Source organism: Dama dama, chromosome 5, assembly GCF_033118175.1.
Source record: "Dama dama isolate Ldn47 chromosome 5, ASM3311817v1, whole genome shotgun sequence".
Classification (NCBI taxonomy): domain Eukaryota; kingdom Metazoa; phylum Chordata; class Mammalia; order Artiodactyla; family Cervidae; genus Dama; species Dama dama.
In genome coordinates this window covers 41,564,963-41,583,222 of record NC_083685.1, presented here as the reverse complement: position 1 = coordinate 41,583,222, position 18,260 = coordinate 41,564,963, and the positions used below count along the sequence as shown (strand labels likewise).

Here is an 18,260-nt window from a genome sequence, read left to right as displayed (position 1 = left end):
CCCTTTTTTTCAACTCACTGATGTACCATGCTTTTAGGAGTGCCAATTTCCTTAGTAAGAGTACAAAGATGAGGAACTTCCAAGTGGAATCCTGAATGCATTTTCTATAGAAATATTATTTTGGGAGGCTAGGTTTCAGCATTTTCTTAAACTATACTCCAGGTACACTATGTACCATGTAGGTTCTTTAGATAGATTACAAAAATCTACTTTATATGTAAAACAAATTTATCCCAAGTACATTCATTTACAAATGACCATGAGGAATGAATATTTGTAAATTCAGGAAGGTATTCACAACGATTAAAGAGTTAAAATTTATTAAGCACTAACTATGCAACAGACACAAGGCTGAATATTTTACAGCACTTTTTTTTCTAACTTTTATTTGATTGGAGTATAGTTGATTAACAATGTAGTGATAGTTCTAGGTGTTCAGCAAAGGGAGTCAGCTACACACATTTATGTATCCATTCCTACCCCAAACTCCCCTCCCAACGAGGCTGTCACATAACAATAAACAGAGCTCCCTGTGCTATACAGTAGGTCCTTGTTGGTTATCCATTTTAAATATAGCAGTGTTTACATGTCCATCCCAAACTCCCTAACTATGCCTTCCCCCTATTCTCTGTCCCTGGCAACCACAGGTTCATTCTCTAAGTCTGTGAATCTGTATCTGTTTTGTCAGTAAGCTCATTTGTATGTGTTCTTTTTAGATTCTGCATATAAGGGATATCATATGGTTTCTCTCCTCTGTCTGACTTACTTCACTCATTATGACACCTCTAGGTCCATCAGTGATCCTGCAAATGGCATCATTTCCTTTTTTAATTGCTGAGTAATATTCCATTGTATGTATGTATCACATCTTCATCCATTCCTCTGTTGATGGACATGTAGGCTGCTTCCATGTCTTGGGTGCTGTAGAGAGTACGGCAATGAACACTGGGGTGCACGTGTCCGTTCAGACCATGTTATTTGTTTGCTTTTTGGTTGCACTGGGTTTTCATTGCTGTACACGCACTTTCTCTAGCTGTGGCAGGTGGGGCCCCTCTGTGGAGGGCAGGCGTCTCACTGTGGTGGGTTCTCTTGCGTGGAGCACCGGCTCTGGGCTTCAGCAGCTGCGGCAGGCAGGCTCAGTGGTTGTGCACAGGTTTTGCTGCTCTGCGGCATGTGCAATCTCCCCAAACCAGGGATCAAACTCAGGTCCCCTGCCATGGCAGACAGGTTCCCATCTGCTGACTATCAGGGTGTCCCAGACCATGCTTTTCTCCAGATACAGGTCCAGGAGTGGGATTTCAGGGCCATGTGGTGGCTCTATTTTTAGAGGAACCTCTGGACTATTCTCCACAGAGGCTGTACCAATTTACATTCCCACCAAGAGTGTAGGAGGGTTCCCTGCCCTCCACACTCTCTCCAGCATTTACTGTTTGTGGACTGTTTTATTACAGTGATTATCCTGTTTAACCATCAAAACTACCATATGAGGTAGGTAATAAAATTATTGGGCTTCCCTGGTGGCTCAGATGGTAAAGAATCCACCTGCAATGTAGGAGACCTGGGTTCAACCCCTGGGTTGGGAAGATCCCTTGGAAAAGGGAACAGCTACCCACTCCAGTATTCTGGCCTGGAGAATTCCATGGACAGAGGAGCCTGGTGGGCTACTGTCCACTGGGTCACAAACAGTTGGACATGACTGAGCAACTTTCCGGGGAAGGCAATGGCACCCTGCTCCAATACTCTTGCGTGGAAAATCCCATGGACGGAGGAGCCTGGTAGGCTGTGGTCCATGGGGTTGCTAAGAGTCGGACACGACTACGTGACTTCACTTTCACTTTTCACTTTCATGCATTGGAGAAGTAAATGGCAACCTACTCCAGTGTTCTTGCCTGGAGAATCCCAGGGACGGGGGAGCCTGGTGGGCAGCCGTCTATGGGGTCGCACAGAGTCGGACACGACTGAAGTGCCTTAGCAGCAGCAGCAGCACAACAACTTTCACAAACATACAATATTATTATACCCAGTACAGGACTGAGGAAATTGAAGTTGACAGAAGTTAAATTAAAACTGTTCAAGGTTACAAGGTAAGGGAAAGACTGTGATTTAATTCCAGATCTTTCTACATCTATCTGACTCCAGATCTAGAACTATTACATCTCTATTGCCTCTAGGTAAAAATCCACTTTGAATAAAAACAGTAGTATTTTTTGATCAGAATAAAACAAAGGAAAAGCAAGAGTGATGCAAATGTAGTAGTATTTCATTCTCTAGTCATGCAAATTAAAGGACAGTTTCCAAATACATAATCACAAAATTGATACAGAAAAACATGGGGATTGTGGTATATTTCTCCTCTAACAGCAGAACATCTAAGGTGTGTTGTTGTTTTTTACTTAATTGCTTAATAAAAATAATATCTTCAAAATTTAAGGATGGTAAGAAACCTCCTTTGAACTTAATTCTGAGAAAGTAATTACGAATTAACATAAAACTTACGGGAAAATGGGGAAAAGTTACCAGGTCAGTTACTGGTCAACTTACAAGTCAAGAATGGAAATGCTAGGCATGTTTGGGTATACAGTTGACCTTTGAACAAAGTGAGGGTTAGGGGCGCTGATGACCCACTCAGTCAAAAATCCAAGTATAACTTGTAGTCTGCCTTCCCTGTATGTAGTTTCTCCATATCCACGAGTCTGCAACCATGAAGTCAACCAACCGGGGATCATGTAGTACTGCAGTATTTACTACTGAAAAAAAAAATCCACACATTCAAACCCATGGTGCTCAAGGGTCAAGTGTATGTATATTCTAGACCTGTACATGCCAACATACTTAGATAGTCTGCCTATTAGTTAAAAAAAATGCAATCAATGATTCTCAAATATGTACATACTTAAAAAAGAAAATTACATACCCCTGCCACTATACCACCCTGTTATGTGCATCTGTAAAACATATCCAAAAGAGAAATTAAAGAATGAGATAAAGATTCTTCATTTACACAATACTATAAATCAACTATACTCAATAACTATACAAAAAAAAAAGGATTCTTCATTTAAAAACCTTTTATGTGATACCAAGTACAGTGGAGTTGGTGATGGACAGGGAGGCCTGGTGTGCTGTGATTCATGGGGTCGCAAAGAGTCGGACACGACTGAGCGACTGAACTGAACTGAACTGAAGTACACAGCAGGGGCTTCTCTGGTGGCTCATAAGGTAAAGAATCTGCCTGCAATGCAGGAGACCCAGGTCTGATCCCTGGATGGGAAGATCCCCTGGAGAAGGGAATGGCAACTCACTCCAGTATTCTTGCCTGGAGAATCCCATGTACAGAGTAGCCTGGCAGGCTACAGTCCATGGGGTCATAAAGAGTCAGATATGACTGAGTGACTAACACACACACACACACACACAGAGCAGACCTGCTAGGGACAGCACTAGGAACAAAGTTCTTGGTCTTATGGAACTTACATCACAAAGACAGACAATGAAGAAATAAATGTTAGGTGTCCAGGAGGAAAAACAGTAACATGCAGATGGAGAATGAGGAAGGACTATTTAGATAGGGTGGTTAGGTCAAACTGTAAGATATTAGGACACAACTGAGCATTTATTTTACCAGTTAAAACACAGTACTTTCAAATATCTTGCTAATTATGATGTTTTCATACTATCATCTGCTATTATCTCAAGGCATCCTTAGAATGAGGTTCATTCTTTTTTTTTTCCCTTTATTTATTTATTTTTTCAGTGGGTTTTGTCATACATTGATATGAATCAGCCATAGATTTACACGTATTCCCCATCCCGATCCCCCCTCCCACCTCCCTCTCCACCCGATTCCTCTGGGTCTTCCCAGTGCACCAGGCCCGAGCACTTGTCTCATGCATCCCACCTGGGCTGGTGATCTGTTTCACCATAGATAGTATACATGCTGTTCTCTCGAAACATCCCACCCTCACCTTCTCCCACAGAGTTCAAAAGTCTGTTCTGTACTTCTGTGTCTCTTTTTCTGTTTTGCATATAGGGTTGTCGTTACCATCTTTCTAAATTCCATATATATGTGTTAGTATGCTGTAATGTTCTTTATCTTTCTGGCTTACTTTATTCTGTATAATGGGCTCCAGTTTCATCCATCTCATTAGAACTGGTTCAAATGAATTCTTTTTAACAGCTGAGTAATATTCCATGGTAAAAAAATAATGTGAATCTGTATTTCAAATAGTCTTCTTGACAATTTCAAATATTCAAAAAGTCTTATCTCTATAAATCCATTTAACAGAGCCAATATAGACTATATTTATTATAGAATAATTGAGTAAGGGCTCCAGTCATCCCCTTTCCCCTGTGTAACTCTTACTTTTTTCAGGATGCCTTAGTGTCCTATGATATATAACTGACATTTGGCCAATCATAGGTACCAGGGCCAAGTCATTTACTAAATATTAGTAAAGTTTATTTTCCTATTTTATTTACATAAAGCATATACCTAATATTTTCTTTTTATACCCCAAAATATCATCTTCAATATTTAAAAACCTCACTGCTTTAGCCTTCAGAAAAATATGTTTGGAAAATTTCCGATTAAAAATAACTGATGAACTCATGGCCAGAAATACCTGAAAGAGAAAAGAGTTCTGGTAGGCTCTCTAAAAATGAGACATAATATCCTTAAAAACCTACGTTACAATACACTAAATAAAACAGTTCATATTAATTAAAATATATTTACTGATGCATAGCTTGCTCAGTGAAAAAGAATCACTCTCAAGACACTAAAATGTTAACTGTGGTGATGTTAGCAGTTTTTTTTTTTAAACTTTTTGTTTCTCTATATTTTCTAATTTTCTATAAGAAACATGCATTATTTGTATAATGAAGGTTTAAATAGTACTAAATAATAAAAGTATACATATGAAGTTGGAAAGTCATAAAACCAACAAAGAATAAATCTTTAAAAATAGCATTGGTCAGGTTAAACCCAGATACTTTTACTAAAAAGTATCAAAGACACCAAAAGAGATATTTAAAGCTATGTTCAGAACAAGAATGAAGAGCTGTCTCCCTGAGGTGTAAAGAAAGACATAGGTAAGAAGATAGTGACAGAACTTGTGCCTTCTGAGTTCACTGTCTCTTATCCTCATTTCATACTGCCTAAAGAAAGGAAAAGTTATCAGTAAAACTAGAATATGGAAAACAAGAGAAACTTCAGAACACTGAGATGGCGATATACCTTGATTTTCACAAGAGAGAAAGTAAATTGCAGAAAATAAAAGCCTCAGAATCTGACTGCTTAGTAAAGTTCCAGAATGATCTAGCACAGTGATTCTCAACCCTATCAGGTTCCAGTTTTCCATACACAATAAATATTTTACAATGCTTCCTATACTATCTATAAATAGAATTCAAAGACAATGACCTCTTCACTAGTCCCAAAAAAGTCAATATAATGCCTTCTTTGCTACATACAAAGAGGAAATAAAGGAGTTTATAATATGTATTTTAAATTAGTAAATTGGTGAGGTGTGATCACATCAGAGACATCATAGTAATGAATCTGTTGTGTTTAAGATACACAATGACATTTTGAAAAAAGGACTTAATAAGTATATCTATACAATCATCATAATTCAATATTTAAAAATGAAGATGATGTAAGTGATGATCAAATATGACACACAGAACTGTTAACATGAGTTTCCACAATGATGAACACCTCTCAGTAAAATTCTGAGCAAAACAAAGTACAGTCTTTCCTCTACTTACACGACAGCTGCATTACGGAAATTAGTGTGTACTAAAATTATGCCCTGGATGGTTTATGTTGATAAGTAAATAATCAAAAACAGGTTTTAGTGCTATATGAACAGCCAGTGGGAGATCTGAGTCATTCCGTTGCAGGGTAAGTCTTTGTTGTGCAGGACTGACCAGGTACAGGGGCAGCAGGATGTTCAGTAGTCCTGGATTTTGCCTTTCATATCACTGCATTTAAGAATTACTCCCCTCTTTGTGCTAAAAAAAAGTCCTCACAAGTTTCCCAAAATGCCCCTAGATGGCAATATTATCCCTGTTGTGAATTACTAATCTTTTAGCATAGGACTGATAACAAGGTTTTGTGTGTACCAGGAAACATTTTCTTAAAATTCTGCTTAAAGAAAGCTGGAGCCAGAATACTATTCAGAATGGTCTCAATTTGCAACAGCCATATTGAATGTGTCTGTGCGCATGTACTCAGGCACTTCAGACATGTCCTATTTTTGCAACCCCAAGGACTGATATTGAAGCTGAAACTCCAATACTTTGGTCACCTGATTCGAAGAGCTGACTCATTTGAAAGGACCCTGATTCTGGGAAAGATTGAGGGCAGAAGGAGAAGGGCACGACAGAGGATGAGATGGTTGGATGAATCACCGACTCAGTGGACATGAGTTTGGGTAGGCTCTGGGAGTTGGTGATGGACAGGGAGGCCTGACGTGCTGCAGTTCATGGGGTCGCAGAGAGTCGGACATGACTGAGCAACTGAACTGAACTGAACTGATGGACTGTAGTCCGCCAGGCTCCTCTGTCCATGGGATTTTCCAGGCCAGGATACTGGAGTGTGTTGCCATGCCCTCCTCCAGGGGATCTTCTAGATCCAGGGACCCAACCGAGTCTCCTGCATTGCAGGTGGATTCTTTACCACTGAGCCACCAGAGAAGCTCCATACTGAACACAGGTTTAAATATTACAAAAGACATTTAAAATATAAAATGATTTAGCATTGGTCAGCACAATCTGTCCAGAATATTCAACTTTACCTGACTAAATATTTAAAGCAGATTAGTAAATAATAAAGAGGCTCCTACTTCTCTGAAGAGAAATGGGAAGCTTGCTCTGATAAAATAAATGGAAGTGAGAAGATGTGAGGCATTAACTATGAAAAGATCTAAATTAAGCTCCCAGACACTAAATCCACAGTAGAGATGATGCCTTAAGAGTCTATATCCTCAACTCTAAATACTCTGCTTGCAGAGTCTTAGTTTCCCCACCAGAGATTGAACTCGTGTCCCCCTGAAGTGGAAGCCTGGAGTCCTAACCATTGAACCACCAGGAAATTCCCAGGAATCCGTTTTTTATGAGAGGAAGTGTAACCTGTCTTAGACTTAGGAGTGAAAGAATGGCCTGCACTTGAGTTGAACCCACTTCACGTCTTGTTCAGAATATACAACAAATAGTTCTATTTCCCTTTTTAAAATTCATATAGATGTTTCAATTGAATCCAACTATATGGGAGGCTCAGATGGTAAAGAATCTGCCTACAGTGCGGGAGACCCTGGTTCAATCCCTGGGTCAGGAAGATCCCCTGGAGAATGGAATGGTATTCTTGCCTGGAGAATCCCATGGATAGAGGAGCCTGTTGGGCTACAGTCCATGGGATCACAAAAAGTCGGACATGAGTGAGCAACTAACACTACATTATACAGCTGAAAGTTTCTGATTAATTTATCCTCTGTTCACTTAGCTATCTTAGAAGCCAGTCTGCAAGGTAAGGGCAATGAATGATTAATAAGGCATTTTCATTATTCCTTAAAATCACTTCAATATTAATGGAAAAAACTCCAAAACTCCACAATGAACCAAAATATCAAAATTTTACATAAAAACAGAGCCTGATGCAAAAAAAGAAAACCGATCCTATCTCTACTTAAGAGTTTTTACATTGCTCACGGTACCTTTTTCTCATTAATTTTGATTTCTAAAAATACTGCATTAAAATAGTTTGCTTCTAGACTGAGGTTCCCACGTGGCACAGTGATAAAGAATCCGCCTGCCAATGCAGGAGACGCCTTCGATCCCTGGTGGGGAAGATCCCCTCTGGAAGGAAATGGCAACCCACTCCAGTATTCTTGCCTGGAGAACTCCATGGACAGAGGCGCCTGGCAGGGCTACAGTCCACGGAGTCGCAAAGAGTCGGACACAACTGAGCACGCACCTACCACTGAGGTTTTTTGGCATCCTCCTAAAACATGTGTAGACGTGAGTGCCTGTTAAGCTTCAACCTCAGTTTTCAGTAGTTCCTGAGAACAGAAGCTCTTTTCACTGAATACGTACTAGAGAGGCCCCAGTGCTTCTCTATTTGGGATACTTGTCTCAAACATGTTATTTCAACAAATATTTCAGAATCTTAAAGCACTTATTAACATACAGCCAAGTGCCTAATGGCATCTCCCCCCAATCCTGGGAGGTCAACCATTTCCCTCTTGAGCCAGGTAGAGGCGCACCGGGGTGCAACGCCTACTAGGAAGGAGAAATGTAAAGAAAGAGAAGGTGGTGATCCCTCCTGCCCAAGGACTGCTCATGTGCAGGCCTTCTTGGCCCTGGGAAAGCAGAGCCTCATAGACTGGTTAAGAAATTGTGTTATCCCAAGCACAGAAATCAACTCAGCACCGACACACACGGCCCTGGTGGCCGCAGCGACCCCTCCTGGCTCACCCACTCCCTTTTCCGGGAAGCTGAGCCTGCGTGGAGGGAAGGTTGGTGGAGGGGCCTCCCATACGCACCCTGCTCACGGGGAATCCGCACCAGGCAGTCCACGATGCCTTTGTACTGCGCCTCGGGGCTGATCTGCTTGGACGACGCCTGCACCTGCAGCAGCAGCTTCACACGCTCGATGGGCGCCACCGTCGTCTTGGACACAGCCGCCGCCACCCCGCCTGCCAGCAGGTCTTTCCCGAAGGATGTGGCGTCAAAAAGCCGCTTTTCCACCTTCTTCTCCTGCTTCTTCTTCGGAGGTTCACGCTGCATGGTGGGACGGACGACTGACGTAAAAACGGGTAGCAGAAGCTCAAAATATGAGCCGGAGACACGCGAGGACGAAGGCGAAAACCGCTTCTGCGTAGTCCTGGCGGGAAAGCCGCGCTCAGGACGCTGGGAGAAGGTCGCGCCGGGGGCGGGGAGCTGCGCAGGTGCCTCCAACCGCCTCCAGCCGGTGGAGCCGGTCACGTGACTCCCAACACGTGGCTCTTCAGCGCGGTACTGTCCACGCAAGTAGAGGTGCCTGGCTGCGCTTGCAGCGGCGACGGGACTGCGAGGCTGTGAGTTCTCGCCTGGGAAGGGATTCGGGAGAACCAGGTCTGTAAAAAGAGAGTTAGTGGCCCAAACACGACAGAGCAGCAAAATCAACCGCGTGGGACTAACCAAGGTTAGTTTTGGTTCCCAGAGTAACCCTTGCACCTTCCATTAGAAATAAAATCTTCTCCTTTCAATGTGGCAGGGGTCCTTTGTCTAGTCACTGTCTCACTCTGGTTTTACTGACTGTACCCGCATAACATAATTCAACACATTTCTCTTTCTCCTGTGTTTTATTTGGTAATTCTATCTAGAGCAGTGGTGCTCAGTCAGACTGCACAAATTGGAGGTGTTGGTAGGGGGTGGACGGAGACATGGGTTTGTGCCTGGGTGTCTGTGTTTGAATTTGAATTCCCCAGGTAATTTTAATGTGCAGAGTTGGGATCATGTTCTAGAACAGCGGTTCACAAACTGATTTTAGGATACCTTTTCACTCTTTATGTAGAAGACCGCAAAGAAGCGTCTGTTTTTATGTTATATATTGATATTAACCATTTCAGAAATTGTAACAGAAAATTTAAAAAAGCTACTCATTTAAAATAACAGTAAACCCCTACATAAGTAACATTTTTATATTGAAGAACAGTTATTTTGCCAACAAAAAAATGTAGTGAGAACAGCCTTGTTTTATATTTTTCAAAGTCTTTTTAAATGTCTGGCTTAATAAAAGTCTGATTTACACAGCTGCTTTTGCATTCCATTTGCTGCAATAAAACTCCACTCTACACTAACGAGGGAATAAGAGTGAAAGAGGCAAAAAAGTCCTATTATTATTAATAAATATATTCTTAATTCCTCTTTACAACTTGTTCGATGGTTTCTACTAAAGGAAGGAAGCTTCCATTTTATCATCTCTTACTCTGCAGGACTTGGAGTCTTTAAACACATCTATAAAATGTGAGATGAGTTACTGGTTTTTTTGAACTTTAGTTTGCATTTTTAAATTTATTATCCCAAGTGTGTTGTAACACTTTTAATAGTACTTGTTACTAGTGAAGAACCAAATATTTTGGCCAGAAGCATTCCAGAGCAGGAATTTTGTTAATCTTTTGGCAACCTCATAAAAGGAGTTGGCAAGTCCTACTGGTACCATGTTTGATACCTTTTCTTAGCAGCTCACTTGACTCAACTGGTTTTTCAGCCTGAGTTTCTTTGTATATTGTATGCTGCTGACATATTAGTCTTTCTAAAGCAATTCCATTAATCATTATTCCTAGCTTGAAAAATTGAAAGTTTTCTCACTGCATTGACTTCAAAATCCTTTGTGAAATCCATCACAAATTCAAGAAATGATGGGCATTTTATCTGCAAAAATCTGGAAAATGAAAGACTTCATTCTCTTTTAAGGTAATTTGAAGCACTTAGGGAGAAATTAAAGGGGGAATTTCCCGAATCACATTCCAAGCAAGGATGTCTCTTTAAGGTGCCAAAAGAGTTAAAGGAACCATCTCGGGTCACAGGAAATGTAAGTTATTTTCAGAAGTCAGAAAAGCCTGCTGCTTCGGCGGCTGCAGACGGTGCTGAAGCCCAGGACCATGGCCAACAGCGAGCGCACCTTCATTGCTATCAAGCCCGATGGAGTCCAGCGAGGCCTCATGGGAGAAATAATCAAGCGTTTTGAGCAAAAGGGATTCCGTCTTGTTGCCATGAAATTCATGCGGGCTTCTGAAGACCTTCTCAAGGAGCACTGTATTGACCTGAAGGACCGTCCATTCTTTGCCGGCCTGGTGAAATACATGCATTCAGGGCCAGTGGTTTCCATGGTCTGGGAGGGACTGAACGTTGTGAAGACAGGTCGAGTGATGCTTGGGGAGACCAACCCTGCAGACTCCAAGCCTGGGACCATCCGTGGGGACTTTTGCATCCAAGTTGGCAGGAATATTATTCATGGCAGTGATTCCCTGGAGAGTGCAGAGAAGGAGATTGCCTTGTGGTTTCACCCTGAGGAACTGGTAAATTACAAGAGCTGTGCTCAGAACTGGATCTACGAGTGACTTGGAAGCAGACCACAGTGCTCATCCCATGCTAGTTTCCCTCCCTCCCACAGGCAAGGACCAGGCCATTGCAAACCTGGTTATTTCTGAGAACTTGCTTTTCACTTGGAGGGAAACTCTTGGAGCTGTGGGTGCTCCATGTACAGTGTTACATGCTATCATCAGATTAAAATGTTTCATCTCAAAAAAAAAAAAAAAAGCCTGCTGCTGCTCCCCAGGGCAATTTTCTCTCCCTTCCCTTTTTGCCCCCCTTCCTGCCCTCCCCTGACATGACTATAGTTAACAGTGTTTATAGCATGTTCCTTTATGATATCTTCAAGCGTACTTTTGACATATATTCTTTGTTAGAAGATGGCAAAAGTGAAAGTACTTAGAAGTGTAGCTTTGTTTTTTTTTTACCCTATTAAGAGCTCTGAATCGTCTCTTTTCAAAGATGAAGTGCAAATGTTTAATTTGTTGCTTTGCATTTTATTTACTGATTTATTGAATGAAAAAAGTTCTGGTGACTTATATGTTGATATTAAAAATAGAGAGTCTCAGGGCCTTTGCACTGTTCACATTTTCCTTAGAAGTCAGCTTGGTTAGTTTCCTAACCAGATCTGAGGCCATCTCAGCAACCCTTTCCCTGGCCACCCTGTCTCTCACACTTCATACTCCATTTTCTTGCTTCACCTTTTTTCTTTTAGTTTTTGTTTTACTTATTTGCGGTCTGCCTCTCCCACTAGAACATAAGCTCCATGAGGGTAGCAGTTTTTGGCTGTTTTGTTCATTGCTGTATCTCTGGCATTCAGAACAGTGCTTGGTACAGAGCAGAAATGTAATAAATGTTTGTTGGATGAATGGTCAAAAAGTCAACACAACTGCAAACAACCCTCTGCACCATCTTTATTAAAAACTATCAATATAGCGCAAAAATAGCTTCAGTTATATAGAATATAGAAGTACAACTCTAAAAAATTAATTTCCACACAGTACAGTATATAAAGTTTTATTAATATTACTGTATTTTAAAATACTCAAAGTATAAATCCTCATTTTTAAAGTGTTTAGTGCTGAATACTTTTTCTTAGCTTTCCAACATTTTGTACAGTAGAGGGTATGATTTGGATGACTCTATCGTGTTCAACCAATGGATATTTAATAATAAGTAGTCGTAGTAGTAGCAGCTGCTAACCCTTTTATAGCACATAATGTGTGACAGGCACTATTAGAGGGAAATTACACAGACAACAATAATTATTCACAATGTTATTTTCAAGAATGTTCAAAGTGGACAAACCTAGTAAATTGGTTTCATAGCTCTTCCCATTTGTATCAGAAATGCAAAAAAGCAGGGACTGCAATTTACTAACTTGCCAGTATGCATCATCATCGAAGGTCCCTTGGCACAAAAAGAGAAATTCCCTATTCTAACATGACAAAACAAAGAGACAAAAACGAGAAATGGAGAATGGGGGTTGAAATCTAAAATGTAATTTTGTGGGGGGACAGGATTAAAAAATATATGATGGTGGTAAGCCAGCACTTGCTTTTTTTTTAAAATGCTGGATATATAGTCTTTTGCATTACAGTCTTTGGTGAAAACAAACGTTTGCAGGATGCTAATAAAATCCAACCTAAGAATGTTCCTATAACTGCAAAAGTATCCTACATCCCTCTTTATTTAATAAAGTTGCAGATAGGCACTTATTGTCCAGTGAGTCGGATCTACTCTCAGGTGTGAATCTGAATATATGTGGAAAAATGAGCAGCTAAGTTTACAGTACTTACCACACTTATTTTGATACCTAGTTAGAGATAAAAGCCAAGATAATGTTTGGTTTTCTTTCTTAAAAATGCAGTGTCTCTGCAACATGCACATTACATCGGCAATACTTCAAATGACTTGGCCTTATAAAAGAATAGTAGTCTTTTTATTTCAGTTATTAAATAGTGGTCTTACGATTCTTTTAGACCAGGAAAGCAGTTCAACAGATCAAAATTTCACTAAATGAAACAAAAAGTTCCTAATGGTTAAGTCCCAAGCTCAGTCTGTTTGAAAATCTGAGGTGATCAGTGGCTGCATTTATGAATAATTCTCCATATTAAATATAGCTTCATTGTGTTTGAGGGACCATTATCAAGAAATTTAAGACATTTACTAAATACTCTTAAACAATACTTTGATACTTAGATATGTGCACAAGCAGTCCTAAGACAGCAGTAAAGAGTCTATCATTTGACCAAAATTATAATCTGAAGGGGAAGGGGAGGATATTGCAAGTCATTTTCTACCAAAGTTTCTTGTTCTGTTTTGAATGCCAAAATTAAGGTCCACAAATCACTAATAGGACAAATACAGTGGTTTGCATCTTCAACACCTGGGTGAAAATCTCTTAAACTCATGACAGAGGGATAATAGTGTTTCTTCTAAGACCAAATATTTTAAATGGTGCATCCACTACATTTTTCAGTTAATTCTGATTAAGCTCGAGGTCTCATGCTTGAGGTAGGGGAAAGGCAGAGACTGGCTTTAGATGTGCCGGTGTAATATGCCTTCCAAAGGTAAATCCTGAAGAAGAGAGAACCCAATGCTATAAAGTCACGGGAGCATCTGAGAATTCAGGAGAATCCACTGGGTAAACGTCAATTAAGAATTGTCATGTTCTTCCTTCCTTTCAATCTGCCAAATTCTGACAGCTAAAGAAAATTCTGAGCTTAGTACCTTTCTTTCTCTGCTGCTGCTAAGTTGCTTCAGTCGTGTCTGACTCTGTGTGACCCCATAGACGGCAGCCCACCAGGCTCCCCCATCCCTGGGATTCTCCAGGCAAGAACACTGGAGTGGGTTGCCATTTCCTTCTCCAATGCATGAAACTCAAAAGTGAAAGTGAAGTCGCTCATTAGTGTCCCATTCCGTGCGACCCCATGGACTGCAGCCTACCAGGCTCCTCTGTCCATGGGATTTTCCAGGCAAGAGTACTGGAGTGGGCTGCCATTGCCTTCTCTGTTTCTTTCTCTACTCATGGTCAAATAAATTTCTTTCTCTACTCATGATCAAATAAATTATTTTTCATTAAAGGTACCCCTTTGGGAAAACCCAGTACATCCAGATTTGTAAGAAAAAACTTTGTATTGACTGGAAGTTGTCATAGAATTTCTTTAGTTAACTTTTTCATTGTTTTCAACATGATTGGTTTTTTTTTTTTTTTAAAGATTCACATAAAACTTTCCTAAAATTCATGAACTTGTATAAAATGTGTGTATACCTGAATATATTTCAAAAAAGAGAAAAACAATGAAAGTATATGAACAAATAGTTTACAAATATATATCCTAGTCAAAATAGAACTGACCTGAATGAGTAAAGAAAATCAAATATAAAAAAGTAAGTTTAATTTTCACTCCTCTTCCCCCACAGTGAGGTATCTACTAAAACACATAAAAGAAAAGTATCTCATCTAAGAAGGAATCAGTACTCAACATTACAAATTTAGGTACCGAACAATAGGTTAGAGGGAAAAAATTGCACATTTTACTGAAGAGGATCTTTAGACACCTCAAAACAATCATTTCATTTGTACATGAAAAATCTGAGCTCAGAGAGGTACAAAAACTTGCTCATGGTCACAACACTAATTAGTAACAGAACCTGGTCATCTCCTCCCAATTTCATGATTGTTTTGCCAAATAGCAATACTAGTCTTGAGAAAAATACACAAAATATTGGCTTTTTTTCCAAGATAAGCACTCTTATATTAATTTTACATAAAATAACATCACATTATTTCACATCAGTAAATAAATTAATGTTATATACCAAAATGGAAAATAAATTAACAATCTCTTCTTCATATTTTGATTAAGTATTTTCTTCAAAAGTCTCAGAATAAGATTTAGTGCATCAAATCCAGCAGTGTATCATCTCAGTCTTCATCAGCCTTATGTTCAGTATTGATTAGTGAAAAGAAGTTAAACCTTATCTCTTGGTGAATAGATTTCAGCAGTTCTAACCGTGCTTGATGGTCTCTGCACAGTGTTGCTATGCGTCAAGAAAATACAGCTACAAGGTTAATCCAAAGAACAATTTAAAAGCCATTTCAATGGCAATTTCTGTAACTGAGTCATGAAAACAGACATAAAGTTCTTGAAGTTTGGGATGAAGAAAGAGCCTCCTGTAGAGAAAAAGAACACACTAATTTCAGAAATTCCAAGAAGGAAAAAACTCCAACTCTCCAATATATTTCACTATATTTTTTGGTTTCTGAAAGAATAAGTCATAAATTCAACCACTAATCTAAATCTACAGTAGGGGGAAATGCAACTAGATTTATAATTAAGTAATATATGCCTTAGGTCAATTATATTTATTATTTCAGAGTGTAAAAAGCCTATTGTATCAACTTCTATAGTCATATTCCTTAGTTTTAAAATGTTAAATTTAGTTATTATTATAATATAGTCAATGATGTACCATCATTCTAAGTGCAATAGTTATTAGACATCAAATTGGGATTAACATTGAAACTTTGATTTTCTTAAAGAGTTAAAATTTGTCTATTTAATCAATACTAGTCAAGATTGCTGGGAGAAATATCAATAACCTCAGATATGTAGATGACAACACCCTAATAGCAGAAAGTGAAGAGGAACTAAAAAACCTCTTGATGAAAGTGAAAGAGGAGGAGTGAAAAAGTTGGCTCAACATTCAGAAAACTAAGATCATGGCATCAGGTCCCATCAGTACATGGGACATAGATGGGGGAACACTGTAAACAGTGTCAGATTCTATTTTTTTGGGCTCCAAAATCACTTTAGATGGTGACTGCAGTCATGAAATTAAAAGACGCTTACTCCTTGGAAGGAAAGTTATGACCAACCTAGACAGCATATTAAAAAGTAGAGACATTACTTTGCCAACAAAGGTCCGTCTAGTCAAGGCTATGGTTTTTCCAGTGGTCATGTATGGTTGTGAGAGTTGGACTGTGAAGAAAGCTGAGCACCAAAGAATTGATGCTTTTGAACTGTGGTGTTGGAGAAGACTCTTGAGAGTCCCTTGGACTGCAAGGAGATCCAACCAGTCCACCCTAAAGGAGATCAGTCCTGGGTGATCATTGGAAGGACTGATGTTGAAGCTGAAACTCCAATGCTTTGGCCACTTCATGGGAAGAGCTGACTCACTGGAAAAGACCCTGATGCTGAGAGGGATTGGGGGCAGAAGGAGACGGGGATGACAGAGGATGAGATGGCATCACCGACTTGATGGACATGAGTTTGCGTGAACTCTGGGAGTTTGTGATGGACACGGAGGCCTGGCGTACTGTGATTCATGGGGTCACAAAGAGTTGGACACAACTGAGCGACTGAACTGAACTGACTGTACACAAAACATTAAACCATTTCTGACTTCCTTCAATTTCTCTATTCTGCATAGATCAGCATCGTCATAATTCAAAACCTATTGATTTTTTTTCAGTTCCAGTTGTGAATGTAGTCATGGCTCTACTATATACCTGCACGTGTGCCTAACTGGTCTTCTCATCTCTATTCTCTCTCGTGTCCACACCATTCCATTTGGCTCCCAGCTTGATCTTCCAATAACACAGCTCTGATCACTGTACACTTAGTTTTGATCATGTTGATGCTCCCAAGCTTGCCAGGTTATACGTCAGAATCACAAGTGAGCTCACCACACACACAGAGTCCCACTCCCACAGATTCTGGTTCAGTGGGTGCGGGATGGGGCACAGGCATTTCTGATTTTAATAAGTGACTCAGTCAGTCATGTCTGACTCTTTTCAACCCCGTGGACTGTAGCCCGTCAGGCTCCTCTGTCCATGGACTTCTCCAGCTTAGAATACTGGAGTAGGTAGCCATTCTTTTCTCCAGGAGATCTTCCCAACCCAGGGATCAAACCCAGGTCTCCCCTGTTGCAGGCACATTCTTTACCATTTGAGTCATCAGGGGAGCCCTGGTAAATGTGACTCAGCTGATTCTAAATCCTGCGGATCAGCACATGGGAATTACTGCTTTGGATAACATTTGTAAAGCGTTTGACATACAGCTTAGTACTACGTGGTAGGTGTCGAGTAACATTCAGTTCAGTTCAATTGCTCAGTCCTGTCTGACTCTTTACGAACACATGAATCTCAGCACGCCAGGCCTGTCTGTCCATCACCAACTCCCAGAGTTTACCCAAACCCATGTCCATTGAGTCAGGGATGCCATCCAGCCATCTCATCCTCTGTCATCCCCTTCTCCTCCTGCCTTCAATCTTTCCCAGCATCAGGGTCTTTTCAAATGAGTCAGCTCTTTGCATCAGGTGGCCAAAGTATTGGAGTTTCAGCTTCAATATCAGTCCTTCCAATGAACACCCAGGACTGATCTTTAGGATGGACTGGTTGGATCTCCTTGCAGTCCAAGTGATTCTCAAGAGTCTTCTCCAACACCACAGTTCAAAAGCATCAATTCTTCGGCGCTCAGCTTTCTTTATAGTCCAACTCTCACATCCATACATGACCACTGGAAAAACCATAGCCTTGACTAGACGGACCTTTGTGGACAAAGTAATGTCTCTGCTTTTTAATATGCTCTCTAGGTTGGTCATAACTTTCCTTCCAAGGGGTAAGCGTCTTTTAATTTCATGGCTGCAATCACCATCTGCAGTGATTTAGGAGCCCAGAAAAATAAAGTCTGACACTGTTTCCACTGTCTCCCCATCTATTTCCCATGAGGTGATGAGACCAGATGCCATGATCTTAGTTTTCTGAATGTTAAGCTTTAAGCCAACTTTTTCACTCTCCTCTTTCACTTTCATCAAGAGGCTTTTTAGTTCCTCTTCACTTTTTGCCATAAGGGTGGTGTCATCTGCATATCTGAGGTTATTCATATTTCCCCTGGCAATCTTGATTCCAGCTTGTGCTTCTTCCAGCCCAGCGTTTCTCATGATGTACTCTGCATATAAGTTAAATAAGCAGAGTAACAATATACAACCTTGACATACTCCTTTTCCTATTTGGAACCAGTCTGTTGTTCCATGTCCAGTTCTAACTGTTGCTTCCTGACCTGCATACAGGTTTCTCAAGAGGCAGGTCAGGTGGTCTTGTATTCCCATCTCTTTCAGAATTTTCCACAGTTTATTGTGATCCACACAGTCAAAGGCTTTGGCATAGTCAATAA

General features: G+C 40.3%; 3 protein-coding genes across 4 annotated transcripts in view; 1 reads left to right on the top strand and 2 right to left on the bottom strand.

Moving 5' to 3' along the window:
* SLC25A31 (solute carrier family 25 member 31) overlaps positions 1–8,787 on the bottom strand; it is a 28,001-nt gene extending 19,214 nt beyond the window's left edge. Inside the window, exon 1 of the mRNA XM_061140889.1 lies at positions 8,544–8,787. Coding sequence (XP_060996872.1) covers positions 8,544–8,787 — 244 coding nt within the window. The remainder of the gene's footprint in view (positions 1–8,543) is intronic.
* Positions 8,788–10,619: 1,832 nt separating this feature from the next.
* On the top strand, positions 10,620–11,297 carry LOC133055776 (nucleoside diphosphate kinase A 1-like). The gene has a single exon (XM_061140887.1). The coding sequence runs from the start codon at positions 10,647–10,649 to the stop codon at positions 11,103–11,105; it is 459 nt and encodes a 152-aa protein (XP_060996870.1). The 5' UTR covers positions 10,620–10,646; the 3' UTR covers positions 11,106–11,297.
* A 3,158-nt stretch (positions 11,298–14,455) lies between these two features.
* The window catches only part of INTU (inturned planar cell polarity protein), an 85,472-nt gene continuing 81,667 nt past the window's right edge, over positions 14,456–18,260 (bottom strand). For both annotated transcript variants that reach the window (XM_061142317.1, XM_061142318.1), the window contains one exon: positions 14,456–15,256. In XM_061142317.1, the coding sequence (XP_060998300.1) occupies positions 15,145–15,256 (112 nt within the window). In that variant the 3' untranslated portion in view covers positions 14,456–15,144. The remainder of the gene's footprint in view (positions 15,257–18,260) is intronic.

Coding starts and splice junctions, on each gene's coding strand:
- LOC133055776 (XM_061140887.1), top strand. CDS start 10,647: ATGGCCAACAGCGAGCGCACCTTCATTGCTATCAAGCCCGATGGAGTC.